The following is a 27,131-nucleotide window of genomic DNA, read 5'->3' on the forward strand; positions in this document are numbered from 1 at the left end:
ACACGCACACACGCACACGCACCCTTGCGCCTTTAAACTTTATGGCCATAACGACTGTCGCGCTAAATATGGCCGCCCGCCCCCGCAACTGCGTCTCGCCCACGGAACGTCACTTCGATAGGCAACATTTTTTTTTTTGCCGCTTTATTGAATTAAAAATTTAAAATGCCTGGTGGCAGGGTGTTGGTAGGAGGGAGGGGGCAGGCAGTGGCAGGTCCTGCAACTGCCACAGCTACTGCTGCCTTTTAGAGCGCACATTAAATTAATAAATTAAAATGGAAAGCACTTTGTTTTAGCACTCAGGGCTGCTATCGTTTTGCCCCCCCCCCCCCCCTCTCACTCCCTTACTTTTCCTCTCTCTTTCTCTTTCTCTATGTATATCGTGCTCACTCGCTCCTGTGCACTTCGTACAACGCTGAAATTATAAATTTATGCCATTTAAGAATGTCATTTACTTTGCTTATGAACATTTTTAAATTAGCCGCGTCGCACTCGATAAAACTGAATTGAGTCCCGGTAAAAGAAAAGCGATTTCCAACGCCCGCCTCATAATTGAACCAGACACACTCACAGTCGGAAAACTCGGAATCCAGTTGACTGGCTTAGGTTTTGTGTCATTCGCAAATGCACAATGGGCCAACTTTGGTACTAGAATATTCTAATTATGATTTAGATCCATTTATATGTGTTTGCATTAGACTTATAAATGGCTTATGCTAAAAGCCTAAACTTTGGCCATCATATCTGTGTGCCATTTAAGTATTACGATAGTCACAAATTATCCATATTAAATAGCCATAAAATAAATGTGAGTTTTTTTGGGGTAAATGTCTTTTTGTTAAATATACATATAAGATCATTTTAATTGCATATTATATATAGATTAAATAAGAAATGCACACATAATACATTTTGATGCCCATATTTATGTGTCACACCCACTGTGCCAGTAACGAGTTCCTTCGGGCAACGCTTGCGTCTTCTTCTTCATTTGCTTCGTTCGCTTCTGCTTCCTAATAGATTTTGTATTTTGATTGATTGCCTCGCTTATTCAATTGTTATCCCCACCGCGTCTATACTCTGCCCTAGTTGCCTGCTTTCTGCCAACTTTGCTTCAACCCTCCTTCACCCCCTCATCTTTCACCTACGCAGTCGCGTCTGCGCTGCGCTTATGAAGCGTGTGATTGTTTTTGCTTATAGCTGCTGCTTACAGCTTGGCGACTGACGCTCAGCTGTTCTGACAGGATTTAACTGTATTATTAGTTAAATCCATTGCATCAATTTCAATATCGTTGCGGTTATTCGACTTACCTAAATGAATTTTAATGCCTTTTTTAAGTGACTTTCATCTGCTGGCTCTCAGCTTATTCTTTTTGTTATTTCTTATTGTTTCTCTGCTGCGAAACCTTAGCAGTGTGTGCACACTGTGTGCAGTTGTCAAATACTTTTTGATGCGCACTGTTGCATAAAAGCCGATCCATTTGCCCTACAATAAAAACTCAAAGCTCGCTCTCTCTCTCTCTCTCTCTCTCTCTCTCTCTCTCTCTCTCTCTCTCTCTCTCTCTTTCTCTCTCTCTTTCTCCCGCTCTCACACTAAGAGTGTGCTGCAGCAGAGCTGCCAACTACACATAGTTAGTTGCCATGTAAACTAATACGCCAAAGCTTAAACGTATGCCACGCCTATTCACGCAATGCCCCTACCTCCCCAATCATCCCTCTCACCCAATGGCATTTGACCAAATATCAGTCGATGGTAGATACTCCACGCTAGATACATATGTATGTATTTGCACGTGTTGGGGGAACATTGGTCCCGAGCTTTGCTTTACCCCCAAAGGAGGTTACCTTTTGAGTTCAGGCTTATGAAGTCGGCAGCCGCAGCAGCAGCGGCAGCGGTAGCATCATGTTGCAAGTATTACTTCAGGCGTATTTAGCTCTTTGGCGATTGCATGCAACGTGTATCAACAGTGTCTTGCAACAGGCCAATTAACAGAGACTTTGTAATTTATGTGCTAGGCTTCATGGCCATGTTAATTAGCAAATTAAAGAAGCTTCCAGCAGGGGTTTAATTGAAGATTGCGGGAGAGCAAGATAAGAAATAATAACAGGTGTGTTGCATAGCCAAGATTATCAGCTTTTATAAAAATATAGATAGTGATTGGAGTAATTAAAAATAATTATAAATGAACCATAACAAAATAATAATATAAATGCCATATTTGAAACAATAAGTTAAATAAAAAAATTAATAATTAATTATATTTTATAATTAACTAAAAATACTATAGTATTTGCTAAGGTTTCTATAAATGGAAACTTTGATACGATAAATTAAAAGTTATGCTTGGTTATTTTTATTAAAAGTATATATAGTTACAAAATGTAATTTATATAGAGTTTATATATATATTTTGTGTACACATATATTTTTACAGTTTGTTTCAAATATATGCAACATAAATTCCTTTTATTATTCCTTATTCTGCAGACTTTTGCTTAAGACATTGCAAGCATACCTTAAATATTGAAAATATACTACTTACTAATACTTCCTGGCGTATATTAACACCCCGTTTGTGTTATTAACAGCTAGCTACGGCTAAGGTAAGAACAAAATGCTCCACTCATGTGCTTAAGGGGTAAGGTGTAGGCTTGTCTTTGTTGGTGATTATGATGATGGCAAATGCCTTGGCAAATCGCATTTCATGCTTCGGCTTCTACGCTGGGTGCTAAAAAGGCGAATGCCCCCCAACTAGAAAGGCAAACAGGCATTAGGCAAAAGTGAGAATTGTGTAGAGAGGTGATAAAGATTAAGAAAGAGGGAGAGAGAAAGAGAGTGCCTGAGTATGGCTATGGAGGTAGTAGTTGATGTTTGGCTGCTGGCCGTAATTTATGCGATTGCAACGGTGACTGCCGCTACTGCAACAACAACAACAACAACAACAACAACAACAACAACAACAACAACAACAACAACAACAACAACAACAACAACAACAACAACAACAACAACAACAACAACAACAACAACAACAACAACAACAACAACAACAACAACAACAACAACAACAACAACAACAACAACAACAACAACAACAACAACAACAACAACAACAACAACAACAACAAGGAATAACAACAAACTAACATATCCGACCATATTTTCACTCCGTGTGTATTTTTTAATAAGATTTCTTCAAGCAGACGAAGTCTCAAGACAGCTGTGTCCGTGTGTCTGTGTGTGTGTGTGGGTTTATGTGCATCTTTTGCTTGGCAACATTTGTAATGTTTCGTTGCATTTTGCAACGCGTCGTTGACGTCGGTGTTAATAAAAATTCACCCAGCAAACCAGGCGGGGGGCTTCAGGCAACCCACTGGGCTGCTGCTGCTGCTGCTGCATTTGCACCTGTGCTGGCGGGGGCGGTTGGGGGTAAATGGGCTGCGATGGTGTCTGCATCGGTCCGTCTATGGGTGGCCTACTTAATTTATGAGACGAGAGAATTTGCTGCGCTGGCAACAAACAAACAGCACGAAGACGGGGGGCAACAAGCAAAAGCAACAGCAACTGTAGCATAGCGCAATTTGTAATTAGTGTAGGTACATGGCACAAAATCTGCTCCTAAAGAAAATGCATCCAACGGATACTTAACGCTCTAAGGCGGCAATGACGCTGGCAACAACGATGACAGGAACAACAACAGCAACGACAACAGTTGCAATAATTATGGGCTGTCAGGCGACATTATGTGATTGACCGCATTATGGGACAGACAGAGACCATCTGTAGACTTCATTAGAGACTGTTCTAGAGCTGGATATGGAGGAGGAGAAAGCGCCAGAGAGAAATAGATTGAAATGCGTAAAGCGTCTGATATTGGCTTTTTGTCGGGATTTATACTATATTAAGTGCTGGGGAAAAGCATATTCTTTCTTTTCTGTTTTATATTACCAAGCCAATAGTTAATTATAAATTTTATTATTGTTTAATATTACAAATATTTTTTTGAATATTATAAATAATATTTTTTGGTTTAATACTATTATTATCTATTATAGTCTACTAATTTTTATTTCTTTTTTATATATTTTTATTTTTTATATATTTCAATTTGTAATTAGTATCTAATCTAATTAGCATTATTTATTTAATATTATTATACCCTGAACCCATTAAAAATGGGTATAAGGGTATATTGTATTTGTGCGAAAGGCAAATGTATGTAACAGGCAGAAGGAAGCATCTCCGACCCCATAAAGTATATATATTCTTGATCAGCATCAATAGCCGAGTCGATCTAGCCATGTCCGTCTGTCTGTCCGTCCGTCCGTCCGTCCGTATGTATGAACGCAAGGATCTCAGAACCTATAAGAGCTAGAGACTTGAAATTAGATGTAGGTGCTCCTACTCCGTTTCCAAGCAATCAATAAAAATCGATATCGATATCCTGTTTTTTGGGCAATTTTGGTAAATAATAAGAGCTAGAGTCACCAAACTTGACATATAGCTTCTAAAATAGAATATATATATGCATTTGATGTTGGAAGAAGAGGGTTCAGGGTATCCCCTAGTGGGGAGCTCCCGACTAGAACCTCTTACTTGTTTTTCTCTTATCTTATCCCATTACATTTCAAAGCAATTGGTTGAAAGATTGGATAAAGATCTCCTGATCTTTATTTTTTCCAAGTCCACCTCTTTTATATTTTCCTTATACATAATCCTCTACTTTCTTGTAATCTTTTAATTAGTTTACATAAGTTTTTTTTCTCATAAATTCTATCTACATTCTCTTGTTTTAACTACAAGGTTTAATCTATGCAATAATTATTTGATCACAATTGCTTGCATTATTCTCGATATTTTTCCATCAACATTTAAAATGTTGTCTGGCCGAAATTAATTTTCAATTAGTTGTGGCTTAGAGACTGTCATTTCAAAGTTTAAGCTTTGGCAAATGAGAAATGGATTAAACGAGATAAATAGCTGAAGGTCCACCAATGTACAGCCATCCAGGGTGTTGTGTGCTTAATAACTGAGTTGTTGGCTTAATAAATGAAGTTTTGTGTGTCCATTATAAATGAGGTGCAGACTGAACACACACACCCACACACACACGCAGGCAAAGCCAAAACTTTAGTTAAACAATTGAATGGACGTCAAGGGCTTCGGTCGGAGCGTAAATCAACGTAACGACCCTTGGCTTGTGTTAAATTTTAATTTGATAAGCTCTCTCAAAACACACACGCACATAAAGGGTACATAGTTGGACACTCGAATATTAAATCCATAATCCGTTATATGGAGCTTGTGCTCGCTCGCCTAGAGTAAAAATGAATTTTTGTTTGATTTGAATTCTTTTGAGGATTTTCTAATTAAATGCCATTTCAAGTTTGTATTATTATTTTTTTTTTCATTTATGCCTGTGACATTTGAGCATCAAAATATTCTGCATAGTTTGCCCCTCTGGCTGTGGCATTGTTATAAACATCCTTTAACACACACACACAGACACGCACTGCAACACACACATGTCTATTCAGGACACTATATGTCCACGTCATCATATGATGTGGCATATATGTTGCGCATAAAGAAATAAAATGGAATGAAATGGAAAAACCTGTGCCAACATTTTGTCACTTTTTGTCATATTCTTTTCTTTCTCTCTGTGCGTGTGTGTGTGTGTTCATTGTCTACTATTGTCTATGATATTTGTGACTTGTTTCTCAATTCTCTGCCTCACCAAACCCCTCCCCCCTCTCTCTCTCTCTCCAGCTCTTTCCGACTGTGTGCCTTGTGGTATAATCCTTAATCCTTCTGCTTTATTGTGCATTTACATATCAGCCTGCCTAGGCAATGACTCGACAGTCTCGACATTTTTGACACTAAAAACTATGAACTGCAGATGTTATTTTTGTTGTTGCTGTCGCTTTGTAGCAGCTCTACAGCAGTTCATAGGGGTTATCATTTTTATCTTGCCTTGTGTAGAACTCAGCAAAAAGTGTGCCAACACAGAAAAACCAAAGAAAAAATCTGTGGGTTTTGATGAAAATACCATAAAAAAGTATTGCGATTGAAGCAGACAAGTCAAATATTACATATTCTTCTTGGAATAGCAGTAGCCCATTGATATGGAGTAGAGTAGAATTGACTAGAATCCAGTTGAACTACAAATGAAATGTTTTTTTTCTTAAGTGCAGTTTTTTCCAATATATATTTCTCTATAGTTTTTTAAAATAAATATATGTATATATTTAAAAAAATTTGATTTATATATATTTTTATATATTTCATAGTATATAATTATTATTTTTTTATTTTTCTTAGTATATATTTATTTATATAAATATATTTTTAAGGAATTTATATTTATATATTTGGGAAGTATCGTTACAGTTACATTATCTGACAGTAACTTAGCTATAATTCAAGTAGAGTCCATTTATTTTTGACCAACTATTTTTTCCATATATACTATTATTTATTTATATTTCATGTCGAATTTCAAGCATTTATATTGCTCACATTTATGTCGCTCAGCTTGCTATTAAAAATGTACAATAACTACGTCCCTCTGGACTTTCGCACAAACTTCCCAATAATTGCTTTATCATCTTAGGGAGTTATGTTACCAAAGCCACGCCCACGCAATCAATGATGACAAGTCCCTAGCTAACTTTCAATCTGTTTGACGTGCCTGGATCGTAAATTTCATGTGCACTGCAATACATACATATTTACAAATACACATACAGATGTATATATATATATATATATGAGTGCTTTTATAGCGCTGTAATATGTAATAGGCAATTTTGGACGCACACACTCAAAGAAACGAAAAGAAAAAAGAAAAATATGTGTATATACATATACTATTTCAGTTATTACACACACAAAGCCGCCTACGATGCAGAGTTTTTACCCCCCATCCCCACCTCCACCCGTTTCCACTACCCTTGTGCCGTTATAGTTTCCGCTTTTGTTGCCATTGTCGCGAGCAGCGAACATAATTTTAATAGGTCATCATATTAAGGGATTTTGTGCAATTTGTCTGTATGGCAATCTGCACACAGGCACACTCACACACGCACACACACACACACATACACATATTAGTTTTGTTGTTGTACAAACGAATTGAGTGGCGGCTTTGTTGGAGCTTGTATTGATTGTGGATGCTGTGCAGCCCTTGCTGGTTCTCTCTCCCGCTCCCTTTCCCCCTTTCTATGGCTCTATATGCTATCTCTGTCTACGTTTCTCACGCTCTCCTCTCACTCTAATTGTGGCTCTGTCTGGTTATTGGCCATTTGCCACGAACTGACATGTGCGTTTAATTGCGTTTCACTTATTTGACACAAAATTAATACGGCACTCGGCATTCGTGTATATGTGTGTGTTTGTTGTGTTGTATTTGTGTGTGTGTGCATGGGTGGGTTTGCTTATGTAAGCTTTGTGTATGCATTGAGGTGTTCTAAGAGAGCAGCAGCAGCAGGAAGCCCAAAGTTTTAGCCTACCCCTTCCGTTTGTCCACCCACATAAGTATGCTATAATTTCGGGCATATGCCCATTGTTACAGCAGCAGCAATTATTATGGGCTGCCTGCCCCTTAATGCTCGCTTTGTATGTGTCGGATAATTAAATATTTCTGCAACATTTGCGTTTTGTTTTTGCCATTGTTGAATGTGGCAGCAAAATCGTTTTGGAACTGCTAACCAGGAGATTTTGCAAATTGTGTCTGGTTCCCATTATGTTTGTTCTGCAATTAAAGCACGGGTTTGAGTCTATATAGAATCTATAAGCCAACATTGATTAATGCTGCGTAATTAAAGTAATTGAAAGGCCAATTTCTAGGCCCAATACTTCAAGAATATATATAATAAGTATGGTTTTCAAAAGTAAGCACCTTGTAAATCAATTCACAACTTAAATTCAAATTAATGTGAAGTAATTTATAAGCGCTTTGCCAGTTCACATCGTGTAATTCGATAAGCGCACATGAAATGTTTCTTAATTTTTCAGCTCAAATCTTTTATTTGGCAGCCGTTTTACTACCAAAAAAAAGAATGAAGAAGAAATTTCGCTTAAAACCTTTTAAAGTGAAGAGAAAATCGTTGCCTTTGGGGCCAGTTGGTAAACATAAATCAAATTATGTGCACGGCTAACGCCCGGCTATAAAATCTGCCCAAATGTTATTAAGTGCGGCCCAGGGACATTCATCAGACCAAGGACTGTTTGTTGACCGTTTTGGGTTTGGGCTCAGCAGCCAAGTATTTTATGTTATTAATATTAATATTATTATGTGCACAAAGTTGTGGTGTTGTTGTTCCGTTTTGAATGTGTGCGCTTGTATGTGTCCATGTGTGCGCGCTTGTAATTACGCACTTTAATGAGTTTTCCCTTTGACCGCCCTCCAGGGCGACGGTCTGTGCTCTCGTCCAGCAACAGCTGCAAATGTGTCAGGTGTCGTCTGTTGGGCTTACAAAAATACACCCACAGACGGGCAGTTCTGCCAAAGGGGGCGGCAGTCATGTGTGTTGCACATGTGCATAATTAATTTTTAAAATTTATTTTCATCTTGCAACTTTTGCCTAGAATTTTCCTACATATGTCTGCATGTGTTAAGGTGTATTGCCAAAAGTCCCAAAGAACTCAGCCACGCTCAGCTAGAAAAAACTTTTGTTAGAAGTATATAACTATAGAAAGCATAACTAAATTCAGAATTGAGTTGCACGAATTTTTGTAAATTAAATTCTTTACAGTCTGTCTACGAATTGTAAATGAAAGCTTTTAAAATTCATTGCCGTCTCTTAAACCTTCTAGTAAACGGATTTTCTTTTAGATATAGACTGAGAGCTTTACTTAAAGCTTTAAAAGTACTTTTCTTTGATATTTCTTTGAATATTTAACTGATCTACTGTTGTCTTAACTTCGCTAAAACTTCCCTAACTTGAAGCTTATCTAAAAGTTTTCAGCAAGTGTCATTGCAACTTCAAGTAAACAACTGGAAACTCATTTTCCTTTTTTCGGGCAATTAAAATGTGTTAATGAGCATTTCGCGCACACATGTTGAGTGAAGTGAGTAAACTTAAAACTCTTGACTGATTGGATTTCTGTTGAACGCCACGAGAAACGGCTCTGTGGGGCGACAAAATTGCAAAAACCACACCACATGAGTGCTGCTGTTAAGAAAAGAGAAAATCTTTCCTTACAATGCCAAAGACCAAATACACTATGAAAGCATACTAACCAAATTGATTGTTTAAATTCACATTAATCTAATGTGGGTTTACTTTAGGCAATATTTTTTAGAAAAAACTAGTCGCTTTTCGCTCAATTGTCTCCAGCTTTAAATATAATATTCAGATTTCAACTAAAATATATAAAATATGAACAGCTTTTGACTAGTCGGCTCAAGTAAAAGTAAAAGTTTCTTATGTAATTCGTATGATAGCTAACATATATGATATACTGATTCGATCTAGCTGGCTTAGTTACAGTCTGCGCTTGAAAGAAGCATTTGTGGTAAGTTAACCTTAGCATAGACTCGAAATTAAGAGATACAATGCTGTTGTGTCTATTAGTTCGTTTCAATTATGAGTAATATATAATCTTGTACACGTTTTGGCATAAAATTCAAACACCTTCTGTGAGTGTATTAATATAAAATTATGCGCCGTGCGTTGCGGGGGGTCTCTAATGATAATAGCAATAATAATGATGATGAAACTGTTTCCACAACACCAACACCTACCTGCCTTTGGATTTGAGTTTGACTTAGCTGCTGCTGCCTTTGGTGGTGCTTTTGGTGGCGGTTATGGTGATGTTGATGGTGGTGCTGGCAGACGACAACTTGACGTGAGAGTGTTGTGCTGCTGACTAGAAAATGGCATTTTAGGCAGAGTGAAAGCAGCGAACCGTCAGCGTTCCGACTGGCACTCGTCTGCACTTAATGTTTGTTTTTCCTTTGCCTGCCATAAACGGAAAAACTCCGCACGTCTATGTATGACAACGACGAAAATTGACGTATAAAGTCAACGCCGCCGTCAACAAAAGTCTCTCAACGCATGACAGCATTTTTAAGCCAGAGATGTCAGCGTTTCTCTGCAACACATACACCCAACCTTCAATCCTCCCATTCAGCCATCCAGCAGCCTCATATGACCCCCCCGTGTGTGTGTGTGTGTGTGTGCATGTGTGTGTCTGTGTCACGTACAACATTTAGCATTTATTGTGCCGTTTCATGAGTTTCTTTTTGTTTGCTTTCTGAGATCAAGTCAAAAAAAATTCAATTGGTTTTCTTTTCTTTTTTTTCTTTGGCCAAGACAATGTGTGCAAATAGTATATGTAGGTGTAATATCAAATGGCAACAACTGTTGGGCACAAAATTATTATGATACCACAATGCTGTGCGCCACAAAGCAGGCAACAGTTTTTGACTGTGCCCCTAACTTGATTAAAGTCTGTCAGTTCTTGATAACATAAACCGAAAGTTACGCCGAAAATTGTGCTGAAAATTAAATAAACTAATGCTTGATGCCAGCTGCTGGACTTCTAGTAAAAACTATTTAATTTCATTTGCAAACAGAAAATTAAATATGTCAGCAGAACGAAATACGAGCTTATTACAATTATAAAACTATACATTTTTGGTTTAGAAAAAAATGAAACATTCAATATAAATTGTTCATTCAAAATTGTTAAAAAAATATTTCTTATTCTGCAATGCACAAACTCTTTTCGTTAAACCTCTAAAGACCCATTCCTTATTTTAGCCAGCCAAAGATGAGCGATTTACTTTCTCTGGCCCGCATATGAAGTTTGTTTTTATTATCGTTCCACGAAAATCTACACAGAATGCACATTTTTAGCAGAAATAGCCCGCATATGCAATTTATTTTGTTTTCCATCTTGATGAGAAAAAAAAAAAGAAAGATAACATATAAAACTCTGTCTTTATATCTTGATGATTTGTGGCGTTGTTTTTCTCATTGCCAGGAAATTAGAGAATTGGCACACACACATACACACGTACACGTGCATACATGCATGTGCGAGTGTGCCTGAACAATTGTGCTAGTATGTGGGAAAAGCTAAAAGAAATTAGAAAGCAAACCGGTTGCCAGTCAGACTTGGCATTTATATGCGAGTTAATTAAAAGAAAACTAGTTACGACTATGCGTTGCCTTTTAAAGTTTTTTTTCCTTCTTCTTTGGTTTTTGCGTCGCGCAAGAAAAAGTCATTAAAAGCTGATGCCAAGTACGCGCATACAGTGCGTATGATTGATAATGAGTCTGCAGCCGCAGCTGATGCAGCAGTTGGAGGCTGGGTCGCGGTCTTGTAGACTCAATGCCATTGGGTTGCCCGACGCCGACTGCAGATGTCTTCATCTTGGCTCTGTGTCGTGGCATGCAATGCAAAGAATTTACAATGCCTGTAACGGAACTTATTATTTCATTGCGGCACGCCGCCTGCCGCCTGCCGCCTGCTGCCTGTTGCCTGTTGCCTGCTCTCTGTTCGTGTCTAGCCGCAGCAGCTCACAGCATGCGGCAGGCGGGGGGCGACCGCCGGATGACAACTCCAAGCTGTCGTCTTTAACGTATTCCAGTCATGTGTTGTGTGCTGCCTCAAGACAGCCTCCGGTTCACACTCCCAGCTCCCAGAGACTGTTGACAGTCTCATGGCTTGACTTTTAGATGTGCGTGCTCTGTCTGAGTCGGAATCAAACCCATCCACTGCCTTTTATTTTTATTGCACAATTTTCATACCTGTGCCGCAATTCACATTTTTATGGCTAACATTGAAAATGTTTGTAGGCCAGGTTGGGGAAATGGTATTTTCAGCAAATATGTTAGTTCAAATGTGAAATATGCATGCAATTGGTTTAGTTTGGCATTTATAATTTGCTTTATTTGGGCCTTTGGTTGATTGTGATTGGCCTTATGATGAATTCACAAACTTGTGACATGCTGCCAAAAAGTTTTCTCTAGTTTTTCTTTGTGATAGATGAATGTTCTTTGAACATGGTGTAGAATAAATTATGTACAGTCAAGCAACAGCAAAAGCAGTTTTTCATGTTCATAACAGGTAAGGTCCTCGTCTGTCATGCAATATTAATGCCTTAGCTGAGCAGGGCGGACAAAGTTAGGGCAGATGTCCAGAAAGTGCTTTCTTCAATTTTAAAATGGATTTATATGCAAAGATTATTTTCCTAAGAATTTAAATATGATATAGCCAGCGTTGGGATTGCTGCGCATTTATTTTGAGTTTATTTTTGTCTGGCTTCGAACTAACAAGGGAGAGGTCGCCGTTTCAAATTTGCCAGCAAATATTTCTCTGCTAAAGAAAACTTGTTAGTTTCTTGAAAACTTAAGAATTCATTCAATGTCGTCTAACTTGAAATAAGCCCAAAAGTTGCGTTTTAAATGAACTTTATGGTATTTAAGTATGTCTGAGCTGGGAGCACGGGGATGCCTACTGTTTTCTGGGATCTAATTCCGACTATGGCTTTGGAGTGTGCTACAAGCTGTGGCACTAGTTATTGTCACACCTGGACAGCACAACAGATTTGCATATTTGCAAACAAACATGAAAATATTCATGCAAATAATTGGGCGTGGCAGCTGGCGCGACTGGCTATCATTGACTGCCTTGTTGTTGTTTTAGTACGAGTATCATGTCAAAGTAAAGTGCAGGCGGGTAGCCAAATTATGCGCATTTATTTAGCCGTTAATGCTTTTTACATTTTCCGACCCGCATAAGTTTTCGCGACAAGCTCCGGGCCGCCGCCTGGTTCTGAAGACAGGCTACATAGAGTCTATGCTCTATCTCTAGGCTGAGTTGCCGTTACATGGGGAATTAGTGCGCATAATTTCATAAACAACAGCGTCAACAATAACAACAACAATAGAAACAAACAACAACTAGCAGAACTGGGAAAGTTGTTGGCAACCATCGCGTTGGCCTGCGCAAATATTTTGGAGCTCTGTCCCCACCCTCCGCCTCAGCCCGCTGCCTCTTGGGAAATATGTTCGCTTCTGCTGTTGATTCTGCTGGCAGTGGCAAAACATTCAGAATCATATGCGAAGTCCGCATATAAAGCTATGCTGGGAATTTGCATTGCTCTTACATGAAAAAGTAAGCGAATGAATAAAAAAAATAACCAACTAAAACAACATTCGTATATTGTGTAAATTGCACATGAAGTGATTTCAAGCGTAAGAAATGCCTGCAACGTTGACGGCAGCTGCAAGGGGCAAGGGGCAGGCCATCGATATTATACACATTGGTGTGCTCTCCCGTATGTCTCCCGTATGCGGAATATGCATATAAAAACTTGGCGCTGTTTCAAAGTTGTGTACGAGCAAAAAAAAAAGTAAAATAAAATAAAATAAAAACACATTTCATATAAAAATTACAGCAACGCACACGAGACTATCCTTATGATGAACGATGCGTGCTGAGTCTCTTGTTTTTGTTGTTGCAATCTTTTCGTTCAACAAAATGCCGGAAGCCAGAAAAATGCCTCGAAAGTTGACTCGACTCTACTCGCCTCGACTCGCCCCGACTCGAGTCGACTCGAGTTGAGTTGACTGAGGAGCAATTTGATTAAATGCATTGCGTACATTTTACAAAATAAATTAGCTGCTTTTCAAGTTATTATTTATGTTAACAAAAGTATTCCAAATGCGTGCATTTTTCTTTTCTTTTCTCAACTAATTGAAATTTTGTTCTCTTGTCTCTTTGCAGTGCAAAGTCTAAATACAAACGCTAAGCAACAGTATTTTTGCTCAACATTAAAATAATACTAAGTATACCTAAATACATATTAATTCGATGCAAAATCTATAGCAGTCATTAAATGTTGCATTTTTAAACGGAAGAAAAACCAAAAAAGAAGCAAAACATAAGCATAAATCACACGAGACGAAGATTTAAAGAACGCAGCGAGCTTAAGCCAACAAAAAAAGAAGAAAATATATTAAAAAACGTAGTACGACTAGTAAAAGACACCACCAATTTAATTTGCAAGGAAACTAAAACAAAACATAATAAAAAAATAAATAAAACTTAAAAAATTAGCCAAAAATCTAATAGATGTCTGTGTGCATTATATTTTGATCATATATGAACAATATATTGTACTATATAGCATAAAGCAAGTATATTTACAACATTAGCTATAAAACGCAGCTAAAAGACAAACAGTTACAAGAAATAAGAAAAATATTAACGACCGCCATTCGGTCAACAATTTAAAGATAATATCAATATAAAAGACAGCATAATATAAAAGGAAAACACAAAAAAACAAACAAACAAACAAAAAATGGAGGACAATAACACAAGCAGCAGTGCGAGCGGTGCGCCCATCAAACTTGAGGATCCATCGGTGACACTCACAATAAGGCTGATTATGCAAGGAAAGGTAAGTGAGATGTGCACATTTTAATATTATATATATTTATTCAATTATTGTAACACTTAGTTTGAGTTTAAGCTGTTAAGAGCTTTAATGTCTAGCTCAGCCAAGCTCTCTAAGTCAAAGCGCTTAGTTAAAGTATTAAAGCTGTTGCTTCTAAAGAACGACTTTTGGGCATGCATTTCTCTTAAAGCTTATTATTATTGAGCTTAATTTTGAAATCTCATGTAAAAAGGCTTTTCAACGCTTGACTCGTGCTTGAAACTGGCTTTTTTGAGTTAGGATCTCTGGCCATGATTATAATAATATGTTAACTGTTTTGTCAGCCGACATGTTAAGCTGACAGCGTCAACAGGATTTTACCGAATCAGTTTACGTGACAATCTTCCTCCCCAACTCAGAAAAAGGGACAATATATGTCTCAAACGGATCCGGCTGAATTTTAAATGGAAAATGGAAAGTTCAGTCGTATTAATAATGTAGGCCCAACTGCGTTCCATTGAATTTTGCCGTTTTAAATATTTACAGAAATTTTGCGAAACCTTTTAAAACCAATAAAATGTGGAGGAGAGATATGAAAATACACCCACAAATGGCTGCAGGTTGGAAATAAAAGTAATTAATATTATAAATTAATGGGGGTATTTTTTTTATTATGCAAATTTTAATTAAACATGCCACACTTCACGCATTATTACGAACCGAAGAAGAATGAAATCAAATGAAATGAGATGAAATGCACAATATATGTAAATACGAAAAATGATATTGAAAGTCATAAAAAGCGAAGCAAGCATCGGCTATTAAATAATCATTACATCCCGCAAATATGAGTAATAAAAAAGGGGCACACATCAATAAATGACATAAACATAAAAAACAGAAACGTGGCAGATATCAGAAAATTGTATATATACCATATATACCCAACCAGTTTCAGCAGCAGCTGATTGAATACAACAAAAATATGCATAAAATGCAAAATACCCATTTATCATGCATAATTAAGCGCTTATTTTAACTGAATGATTACCAAATGCACGGAAAGAAATGCAAATAATGTATAATATTGTTGATGAACCAAGCGAAATATTTATGAAATATGTTTTAAAAGGAGACATTTAATATAAGATACGAATGAAAAGATATTCCATATACATATAAATTATTAGAAATTAGTATTTTAGAGGTAAAATTTCTCTCCCGAAGTCGTAGACCTATCAAACAATCAAACGTGTTATTCTCAAACTAATTCAGATCTGAATATGATGTTTCAATGTTATTAAAAGTAAAAATTCGAATATATATTCTAAACAAATATATTTTTTAACTAATCTGATTCAATGCATTGGATAATTATCGCATGTTTACTCGAATATAAGCTGTATAAAAAGCGAGTATCATTGCAAATCTTAAGCTTTTCTTTCAAACTTGAAAAGCGTATGCCCATTATGAGGTTTAAAACACGCTAAAACACTGTAAATATCAGCTCATTTATTTAATCACACTCAACAGTCATTAACAACAATTATTCAACGACATTAGCTACAGTAACTAAACACAAATCAGCTTCGAAAAGCTGTCTGGCAACGTCGCGACGGCTGTGCCACTTCAGCCAAATGCCGAGATGTTGCTGGGTGTCGAGTGTCGACTGGCTAAAAGGCACGTGCTGAGCCGTCAAAAGCTTTTTAGCCAAAGCTGTCGTTTATCTTGCGGCTCATTACTTAAAAGCCGATTTGTAGCAAGTGCCTGATGTGGATTTTAGAGTGTGACCAGCTTTTGATTTAAATATTGTAAATATATATGTATATACATATATACGGGCATATTTATTGCTGCTGTCGCTGTTGTTGCCAAGTTATGTATGCACTGAATGGCAGCGACAGGTGCAACAGCAGCAGCAGAAGCTGCAGATAAGGCGACAGAGCGTCGCAACGGCAAACGCAAGGGTGCACCACATGGTGTGCAAGGGGGGGGGGGGGGGGGGGGAAGGTTTGGCGAAGGCGGGATGACAGTGCTTCTACACATTACATGATGTGTAGTTGAAAATTGGCAAATGGGCAAAAATATCTGCAGACAATTTATAATAAAAATAGCAACACACACAAACAAGCATCAACGCATACAAGCACACACACACACACACAGCTACACACGCACACATACACAAAGAGAGAGACACGCAGAGATACGTTAAACAGCAACAAAAACAAATGACAGCATTTTTTCTTTGCCAAATGCTTGCGGAGTGTGGCCAGAGTTTCGATCAACGGCAACGGCAAAGCAAAGGCATCCGTGAATAATTGCGCCCTCTCTTCTTGTGGCCAAAACTAAAATTAAGTATTTTCGCCTATGTAAATGTAAATTGTAAAAATTGTTGCTCATTTTGCATTACTTTTATTTTTATATTTATTTTTGGCCACTTTTCGTTGTGTTCGATTTTTATTTCATTCGCGCTTTGCACAAGGATTCAGGCAATAAATTCTCAAGACACTTTGAACAGCGCCGACTGCTGCCTGCTGCGCCCCCCTCCCCTCTTCGTCTTCTATGTATTGGTCTTTTGATCGATAGTTATAGATTAGCGTGATTTATGAGCCGACGCCAGCGTCGCTGCTGTCTGCCGTTGTCTAAGTTGACAAATCCGCACATACACATACACACATCTGTGTCATGTATGTAAATACGTTTTATTTTTTGAGCGCAATGCAAATCAAGTAGCAAATAATAAAAAAAAGAAAAACAACAAAAATACAGTAAATTTTCAATTGACATGAGCGTTGAGCTTTGAATGTACACAAGCAACATCCGTGTTGACTTGTTTAATTGAGCATGAAATGAAGGGATCTCTGCATGTACCCTGTATTTATATAATGCCCGAATAACGGGTATTATAGAATTGTGGAACGAGTCAGTAACAATGCCAGAATATCTAATTAATAACTAATAGTGGATATTCGTTAGTCGAAAACTGTCGCCTAGACCAATTGTATCTTTAGAATGTGAAGCTTTGTAATGTGCGGAGCTGTGGTTAAGTTAAGATTTAGGCTAGTTGACAGGTCTTCCAGTTGGTTGAAGACAAATTTCGATAAAGGCACATTGAATTTTGATAATAATTAATAAATTTGGGTTGAAACACACTTATATATGCTCTTAGCTTTAATTTCAATTACATTTTATTCATTATTGAACCCCCGTTTCGGATTTGTCACAGGTATATGCAATTAAATAGCTTACTCACATATATTTGTACATTGTACTATAGTGTAAACTCTCCCACGACCAACGGATAAATTGGGAAGTATTCGTCTAAGAAAAGGGAGTTAATGTGCACACAAGAGTGTTATCCGCCTTATAAGTGTGTATTAGGAGTATATTCACTGTATATACATGTTCGCACAAAAGTGATACCTGACTTCTTAGAGTATTCGTTGAGCGAGTGTTTACTGTACATATATTTCTATTTAAATATGTAACATACAAATGTATATTTGTCGTTGCTTCTAAACATTACACAGATTGCGCTTTTAACTAAATTAAACAATTTTAATACAAGCAACCTTTCATGACTTTAAATTGAAATGAGTTAATTAAATGCTAGTCTTATGCTTGGCATTCAATTTGAGCTAACTTCAAGTGAGCATTCAACAATAAAGCTAAAAAGACATTTGAACGAATATCATAATATTTGCTGATAAACACTTTTAAGATATTTTGCCCTCAATTTGCAGCAGCAAGGTATTATGTAAAAACATTTTTGGTTGGTGTGGCATAAATAAATCGGTTAATTATAATTAGACAAGAGTCTGTAAAATATTGCGCATCGAACACAAAATTCACGTCGAGATGCTGCATTCTTCTACTCTATGCAATTTCACTAATTAAAAATGCATGATTCAAAAATAACAACAAGTCTAACAACAGCAACAACAAGAACAAAAACAAAAACAACAGCTGCAGAGAATACTTATAGTACGTCTGACAATTGCAAAATACTCGATAATTCTGGGCGAGAGTGCAACCCACTTTCAGCTTGGTTTCTATGCAATTTGCGGCTGACTGCCAAGAAGCAACAACAACAACAACAACAACAACAAAAAATACAAATACCATAACCTAAACAACACAAAAAGTGCAGTCAGTTTTTGTTTTTTCTCTAGTTTTTTATAATTTTCACATTGTCGCATGGCTGAGTTTTCCTTTTTTGTTGGTTTTGTCATAAATTAATTAGCTGCGTCACGACTTTGCATTCAACTCCGGTTTGACTCATGCGACCGACGTCTGTCGCTGACTTTCACACAAAACTGCAAACAATTGCAAGCAATGTTAACCAATGGAAGAAAAAAATAATAATAAATAAAAACAAAAAACAATAAGACCCAGTTAATTAAAGACGCAAAATGCCAGCAACTTATGGCCTTGACTTGCACTCATAAATCTTGAGCACTCGCATAATTCCGAATATTTGCAACTGACGTCCGAGTATTTGTATTTCTAAGCGTTATAATAAAGGCTATTGTTTATTAGATTAAGGCATTTTTAATGCCAACTGTGAAATCTCTTGTCTGTATCCAAAATAGACTTATGGAGTTCTTTTGAATTTGTAAATTTGTTTGCTTTAAATTTGATAACAGCTCGCTCATGCATAAATATAATTTAAAGTTGTTTTTTTTTTTATGTTTAGATTTTGAACTATTTTTAAATTTCTTTTTATTTAATTTATAATATCTTATGCATTATTTTAGAGCACATGTTTATAAAATAAATATTTAATCGGTGACCTGCCGCTTTTTAGTGCGACACTCAGACACCTATTCGTGAGGGCATCACGAGTATGTTTTTTCTGAAAAAGCCTGCACGCCCTATTTGCCCCAATTCGGGGTTGAATTTTCCCAAACCCAAAAAGGTAGATTTAGTTTTGCCTTTTTTAATCAAATAAAAGTTAATGCTATTCTTTGCTTATGTTTTGCTCTGCTTAAAGAAACATTTCAACAGATTTCTACTTCAACATAGTCTTCTAGTTTTACCCACAAAAGTCCCATTAACGATCTAACTGTGCTATTTAGTTTGCCTAACTATCTCGAAAAACTTTTCTCAACAACAAGAAGAAGAAGAAGGCAACTTTGTTTACCTTCCAGCTACAATTACAGCGCCTAATTATTAGCACATTATAATAGCAGAAGCTTTTGTGGGGCCCAGACAAACTTACGACAACTTGAATACAGACAGATTGTCTAATATTCTCGAGCGAGCGCAACATTTTGATAGCCCATTTATCACCCGACCAACTTGTAAAGCATGTGGCCGAGGAGACTTTAATAGCATACAACAAGAAGAAGAGTCAGCGAAATGAACAAACAACAACAAGAATAAGAGTGAAGCGTATTAAAAAGTCTAAAGAATGGACGGTGCTAATTGTGCCGCAACAAAAGAAATAAAAAGAGCCGAGAGCCACACACAATTTTGATGTTAGTAGAGCAGCAGCAGCAGCAAGAACAGCAAGAAGAAGACGAAATGGTGGCAGCTTAGCACAGACAACAACCAAAACAACGTGTACATAAATACAAATATATATATATGTATATATAGTTATAGGTATAGGTATATGGCAGTCATGCTGATCGTGCAATTTTCAGCTGCTGCGTTGGTGGAAACTGTTGAATATTTTTTTTGCCTTACTATTTTTGTGTTAATGCGACTGCGTTGAAAATTCTTAAAAAAAACAACAAAAAATGCATTGCATGTTACAACAAAAACACAATTGCCAAACCGTGAGAACCATTTATGGGGAACGCGCCAGTCGTTCAAGAAAAATTGCAAGAAAAATGTTGCAACAAAATGTTGGAAAATGCAATGTGACAACTGTTGGCAGCAGGGCGGCAGGTGGGGCAGGATATGCAGCTACAACATGCGTGTTCGTTTGTGTGTTGGTTGTTGCCGCTTGTTGCACGAAAAACTACTGCTGTTGCACACATGTGTGCGCAATGCGTTGGTCCTACCCGCACACACCTCTCGCCCCGCCCCTCTTGCCCTTTTTTAATAAATCATGCTGCACATTTGTCGCGTTGTATTGCTGACGTGTGTGTGCTCTGCTGCTGCTGCTGCTGCTCCTGGCACTTGAAATGAAAACAGAAATGTGCAAACTGTACAATTAAATAATTTACAATTTGCCAGGGCACAACAGCAGCAATTACAATTTCTCACAAGTCACAGCAAGTGGCATTTTTAATTTGATTAAATAAAAGTTCGTCTCTTTCAGACCGTGGTCTTAATTAATTGCCATAAACTAAATAACAAGTCGAACTATTTCTAGGATACTTTTGAATGCACTTTAGCTTTGTTTGCGTGTTAATATCGAGATAAATGTCAATATAGTATCATATATGAAGAGCTATGCAAATCACTTAAGTGTTTGCTTAATTAAAGCAATTATTTTGAAAGAGACCAAATAAATAAGCTTGAGTTGATGAAAGTTACAAAATTACATATTCATATTGAGGCTTTTAGTAAATATGAAGATACATTAATAGCTTATATCAATTCGAATGATATATGAAGTGCCAGGCATGAAGAGGTTAAATAAATGTATACTATGAGCGTGAAAAGATTGAAAGTTACAAGAGTACACATTACTAATGATATTGATTAACAATTGGATAATATTCTTAAGCTATATAAAATCAAAATAATGCTGAAAAACAAAAAGAGATTACTTTTTTTTTTTTTTTTTTTTTTTTAGCAATTATTAAAGTTGAAGGTTTGCTCACAAAACTAGCAGCAAAATATATTTATTTATATAGTTCGATTTAAATTGTTTAGGCCTGAACTTTAACAGACTAATTAAGCACTTTGCCTTTTACGGTTTCGATGTAAATATTGAGATATATTTGAAGCTTATGTAAACGTGAGGAATCTATGAAGAAGGGGGCAAATCCCATTTAAGTGTTTGCTAAATGAAAGCAATTAATTTAAAGGAATCCGAATATATGTATTTAATCAGCATGAATTCATTGAAAATCGCAAGAGTAAATATTAGTAAGGAGATTTATTGAAAAACTATATCAAATCAAAAAAAAAAACGGAAGAACATATTAGCAATACTTTAAGCAAGTCAGCAGCAAAATACAGCAATACAGCATTTAATACATGTCTTTTACGATTTGTTATTTAAATATTGAGATACATCTGCCACACAACATAAGGAGTACTTTAAGCAGTTGAAAAGTCGAAGGATTTCTCACAAAATCCAGCAATAAAATATATTTATTTATTTAGTTAAAACAAAAGTGTTTAGGCTTCAATTATAAGAAACTAATTAAACTGCAGCACTTAATGCTTGCCTCTCCTTTGCCCAATGTGTGAATGATTTATTTTCCATTTATGAATCTTAGTCTCACCTGTTTAATTTAAATATTTCAATCTGCAACAATCTGAAACAAACTTCAATTCCATCTATTCAGCTTGATCAACCATATGCTTTTAACTTGTTTTTAGCTTAATGCATTACTTTTTCAAAGAACTGCTGCCCAATCGATGGCCACACAACATGACATGCCTTTTGAAAACCCAATTTGCTTAGGTTGTAGCTGACTAAACCTGATGTGTGTACACACTGGACCACAAAAATGTTCACATTGTTTTGCTGCAGTTCGTGTCCATTTTTGCCATGCATATTTTACAGCACACATACGGACAACAACAGCAACAATAACATAAAAAAAAAAAAAACCGAAAATAGTATGCAAAATTTTGAATTCACAACCGCAAAAGTGAATTTTTGCATACAAATCGATTGCTAGTTGAAAGTGCAAAATTTTAGCATTTAATTGCTGGCATGCAAAATGGCCCAACAAGCCGCCTGTTCTCTGCGGTGTTGTGGCCAAAAGTGATGCATTTTAGAAAATGTGAACTGTGCGCAGAAACTTGTCCAAAAAGGAATCACAGCAGTTCGATGCCATGCATGCAATCAGGTGAAAGTGCAAAAATTGTGTGCATTGTATGCGAATATTCAATGATGTCTTTAGCTTCACGCTTGAGCAAAACACAGATTTATGCAAATTGCGTAAGCTTCTAAGCCGCAAGTGGCAATTGATATGCAGGCGATAAAACGTTGGCTTGTTGGTGCGAGCGGAGAGGCTGAGAGGTTGCCGAGGTAATGGCAGCATTTTGACCACGATATTAATGTTGATGAGCGTCCGTCGCTAATGAGCAGCACATCAAACTTAATGGCCAATGGTCTAGGCTGCGTGTGTTCTGGTTTGTAGCTTCTCAATGGAGAGGCCCCTATAAATTATAGAGCGCCGTCAAAATTTGTCTTGAGCGCAGACAGGCATAAGAACGCAATAGACGCATAGACCCATAGAGCCATAGACCGTAATCATGCTAATAATTATGGCAATTCCTACAGATATTTGTGTCTAATAAATATTTCGGCCATTTAGCTAGCACCATGGGCATAAATATTTTACAAGTAGATGTAAAATGACACACAAAAGCGGCAAAAAGCAAGACAAATAACATTTTTACATTGCTTCTGATGGGCGAGCGGAGAGCTCTATCATACTTATATTGCTTTGCCTGCTTCTGCAATTTTCTGACAGATTGGCAAAATGCCCAAAAAATATTTGTATACCTTGCATTGTCCCTCTGTGTATGTGTGTGTGGGGGTGTGTGTGTGCGACCATGGGTAGGCATTGTGAAATTCAGACAAACTTTGCGACAGACACGTAAAGTGCACTGTTTGAAGGTTAACCAAGATACTTGTACTAAATCCCAAATACGCAATGCTTTAATTGGTTATAAATGTTGTACAGGAAATTATAAAGAATATTTTCTTAATTTTCAAATTTTAATAGAGTCAATGTTTGAATAATTCAGAAGAAGCTAACTTTTTAGACAATATTTGAATTTATTTTTATCAGGCAATTAGTTGCAATTAGTTTTTTAACGCATCTAAATATATATCTTAATAAATATAAATATAGAATTAAAAAGCGCATAAAAGCAAACCAAATGTTACATTTAGAAAAATTTTCTTTTTCTATTAAAATTTAGTTTATATATTGAGCGCTTTTGCTACTACTGTTGCTGATGAATATATGAAATTTCAGGCATTTCCTGTCATAAGATGATTTGCTTATCGGCAAAGAGAAAGAATTTCGACCCCTAAGCTTCATTTGCAATAATCAATATGCATTTGCATAAATAAAATATTTGTTTAATGCCAAGCAATTGCAATCCAATTCAGATTGTGTACATTGGATATGTTTACCTTTAATTAATGTGATTATCGACATTATTACGTAAATTTGTAAGCTGTCATTGAGCAGGCTAAAGTAATTTTAATTAGGCAAAGATAAATCAAAGTTTGAGTTTAAAGCACTTCTATTGATATTTAAAAATACATGTCTTTCGTTTATTCTAAGAATTCCAATTAAACAGCAGTTTTAATTAATGCCGTTAATGTGCAATATAAGAAAAAGGAACAGTCAGAAACACGATTTTGGCAAAACTAAAATTTCAGCACGTTCCCATAGATACACAAGTGTAGCTGACAGCTGCTGTGTAATTAATGTGATTTATTTCTTTCTCTCTCTCTATATATATATATAGATTCATTTTTTCTATTACTATTGATCGCTGTGCAAAACTTGTTTAAGTTTCAGTGAGTAGCAAAATTGCTTTAAAACTTTTGCTGAATGGCCAATTAGAGTTTGTTGAGGCTGGAGCTTACTCCCACATAGATTCTGATATATGCGCACATATAAAACACTGCGGCTATGTCATATATTTACAATCAATTAAAACGCGTAAAACGCGTTGCCCGCAAATTTCATTACGAACGGCAATTTCTGCATGTGGCTTGTGCTGTCTGTGGATAGTGGGTGGTTGGGTTGGTGGATTGGTTTCAGGCCGTGCTTTCGTTTGGGTTTGAATGTGAATCGCTTTCTGTGTCACTTAAATATGCAATAGTATTTACACACGCACACAGACTGACACACACACACACATGGTATAATATCACTTAATATTTAATCGAATTTGCACATCGCCGCCAATGTTACTTACAACGAATAGAAAACGAAATAAAATGTAAACCACATATAAATTGACTATTTTAATGCCAGACTTGGCAAATACCCTGCACAAAATTGCATGTAACAATAGTTTTTTTTTTATATATTCGTTAAATTTATTTAAAAAAAAAAAAATGTTTTAAAAATAGGAAGAGTATATATTTTGTTAACCTTGAAAAAAGGAAAAAGCAAAGCGAAAATAAACCCTTTATTTGTTTTTCTCTTCTATGATCTTTACAAAATCAGTTTATACAAATATCTCTATATGGACAACTTTTTTTGTTTATCAGGATTTCAAGACCAAACTCGGCATGCAAAATCTTATCAACATCAAATTGCTATACGATATGGCTGTTATAGGAACAATCGGTCGTAAAGTAGGTTTTTATATGGCAAATTATTCTGTATTCCAAGATCAAACTCAGTATGAGCTTCACAATTCTCACATACCGCAAAAGGCAAATGTCCACAAGGGTATGAAGTCTTCGGCTTGCCAAAGATATCCTTACTTTTTTATTTCTTGTTGCAATTTAAGCTGTGATTAAATATGCATAGGGATACGAAAGATAATAATATTATTTATTTTATATAATATATGAAAAAATATATAATTATGTCGATATATTTCAAATATTTATGATAATACTAACAAGTCTTTTGTTTTCGGTATACTTACAGGAAGTTGGTAGTATTATTGGTAAAAAGGGTGAAATTGTCAACAGATTTCGCGAAGAGGTGAGTAAAGCAAATATTGATACTAAAACTAAAATGCATATACTCACATATACCCTACAATTCTTTACAGTCTGGTGCCAAAATTAACATTTCGGATGGTTCATGCCCGGAACGCATTGTAACGGTATCTGGCACAACAAACGCAATCTTCTCGGCATTTACGCTTATTACAAAGAAATTTGAAGAGGTATGTTTGCGCTAGCCAAATTGAAATGGATGCGCGTGGCAAGTAGATTGCATAAGACAATAATTGATACAAAACACACACGAGCAACGCATGCGGCAAGAGAAAGTCTTGGTTCGAGAATATCACAGTGCTCGTAGTGTTTATTGTATCCAATTGTTGAAATTAGCTCACGCTTCACATTACTAACTTGAAACCCGTTTCAGTGGTGCTCGCAGTTCAATGATGTTGGCAAAGTTGGTAAAACTCAAATACCCATTCGATTGATTGTGCCCGCCAGTCAATGTGGGTCTTTAATTGGTAAGCACATAAGCCAAATATATATACACAAATGGGAACTCATTAACCTGCTCTCTTGTCTATCAACAATTTCATTCTGCGGTATTCAGGGAAGAGCGGCTCAAAGATAAAGGAAATACGCCAAACCACGGGCTGCTCCATACAGGTGGCCAGCGAAATGTTGCCAAACTCTACAGAGCGTGCGGTTACTTTGAGCGGCAGTGCTGAGCAGATCACCCAGTGCATCTATCAGATATGTCTTGTCATGTTGGAGGTAAGAGTTATGCTGTTCAATAACAGATTTAAATATACTGAATTGTGACGCCATTTATGGTTAGGTAGCTGTAGTAAAGTACAAGAATATCTTGTAGATTGAAGGAAATATAACGATATTGTTTCAAGATATATATCTGATTTCATTTAAAAGGCCTTCAGTTGCACTTTCAAGTTATTTTACGGAAGTCTGACAAGTTCAGTTAATTTATAAAAACATCTACTCTATATTAACAATTGACATAACTAATGATTTTTCTTTTTGCACTCACAGTCCCCGCCGCGCGGTGCTACCATACCATATCGACCAAAGCCGCAAGTAACTGGCCCAGTTATCTTGGCCAATGGACAGGCCTTTACCATACAGGGCAACTATGCGGTGCCCACACAAGAGGTATGTGCACAGTGCCCAAAAAGTATATTTTGCCTAGGCTAAGCCGTGTTGGTAGACGTAACCGAAATATCAAATATAACGTCGCATTCCATAGCTAGTTACTGCCGCTGAATCTTTCTATGTCTATATCTATATTTTTTTTTTTTTTTAATATATATTTTAACGGATCCTCAGTACATTTTAATCCAATTACATTATTTTATTGCCATTTTTCATATGCTAAATAACATGTTTTTCTGTTATCTATACTATATTATATTCCCATTTGATTTTGGCTATAACTATGTTTTGTTTTTTTCTATGCGCGTCTAGAAATCACAACTTCTCATAACTCAATTGATAAATTAACTTTTTTGAGTTTTATGTAATCTCTTTATATGCCTATCTATGTGTATAAAACGAAACAAGAGTTTTTAGTTTGTTTATCCACTCTACAATTAAATCCAATATTTGAAATGCTCGTTTAGAAAACCCACTTATTATTTGCACCTCTCTTTCTCTTTTCTATCTTATCTTATCTTATCTTTTCTATATTTGTAATCCACAACCTTTTCTTGAACAACCCTTTGAGCCTTGGCAGCTGTCTAGAGCCAAAACCGACTTGTTACCCACTTTTTGCCCTCTTGAAATGCCCCGAATAACCTTCAGTTGGGTTCAGATCGCATTGTATCTAACTGTTGGTGTTCTTTGTCCACTTATTACCCAGTCGATTACCATTTCTTTGCGATCATAAGCATATCAATCTTGTATTGTTGAACCCAGCCATAAAGAAT

The 27,131-nt window shown here is 36.4% G+C and overlaps 1 protein-coding gene across 5 annotated transcripts in view; it reads left to right on the top strand.

Moving 5' to 3' along the window:
* Positions 1-27,131, top strand: part of LOC115769356 (poly(rC)-binding protein 3) — a 96,711-nt gene that overhangs the window by 58,841 nt on the left and 10,739 nt on the right. For 3 of the 5 annotated variants that reach the window (XM_030714133.1, XM_030714130.1, XM_030714131.1), the window contains exons 3-8: positions 13,748-14,426; positions 25,172-25,228; positions 25,299-25,415; positions 25,619-25,712; positions 25,802-25,965; positions 26,239-26,358. In XM_030714133.1, the coding sequence (XP_030569993.1) occupies positions 14,328-14,426; positions 25,172-25,228; positions 25,299-25,415; positions 25,619-25,712; positions 25,802-25,965; positions 26,239-26,358 (651 nt within the window). In that variant the 5' untranslated portion in view covers positions 13,748-14,327. The remainder of the gene's footprint in view (positions 1-13,747; positions 14,427-25,171; positions 25,229-25,298; positions 25,416-25,618; positions 25,713-25,801; positions 25,966-26,238; positions 26,359-27,131) is intronic. The other 2 variants (XM_030714134.1, XM_030714132.1) reach the window with 1 other exon arrangement.

Source organism: Drosophila novamexicana, unplaced genomic scaffold (genome assembly GCF_003285875.2).
Source record: "Drosophila novamexicana strain 15010-1031.04,08,12 unplaced genomic scaffold, DnovRS2.1 tig00004554-arrow-pilon, whole genome shotgun sequence".
In the NCBI taxonomy this organism is placed as follows: domain Eukaryota; kingdom Metazoa; phylum Arthropoda; class Insecta; order Diptera; family Drosophilidae; genus Drosophila; species Drosophila novamexicana.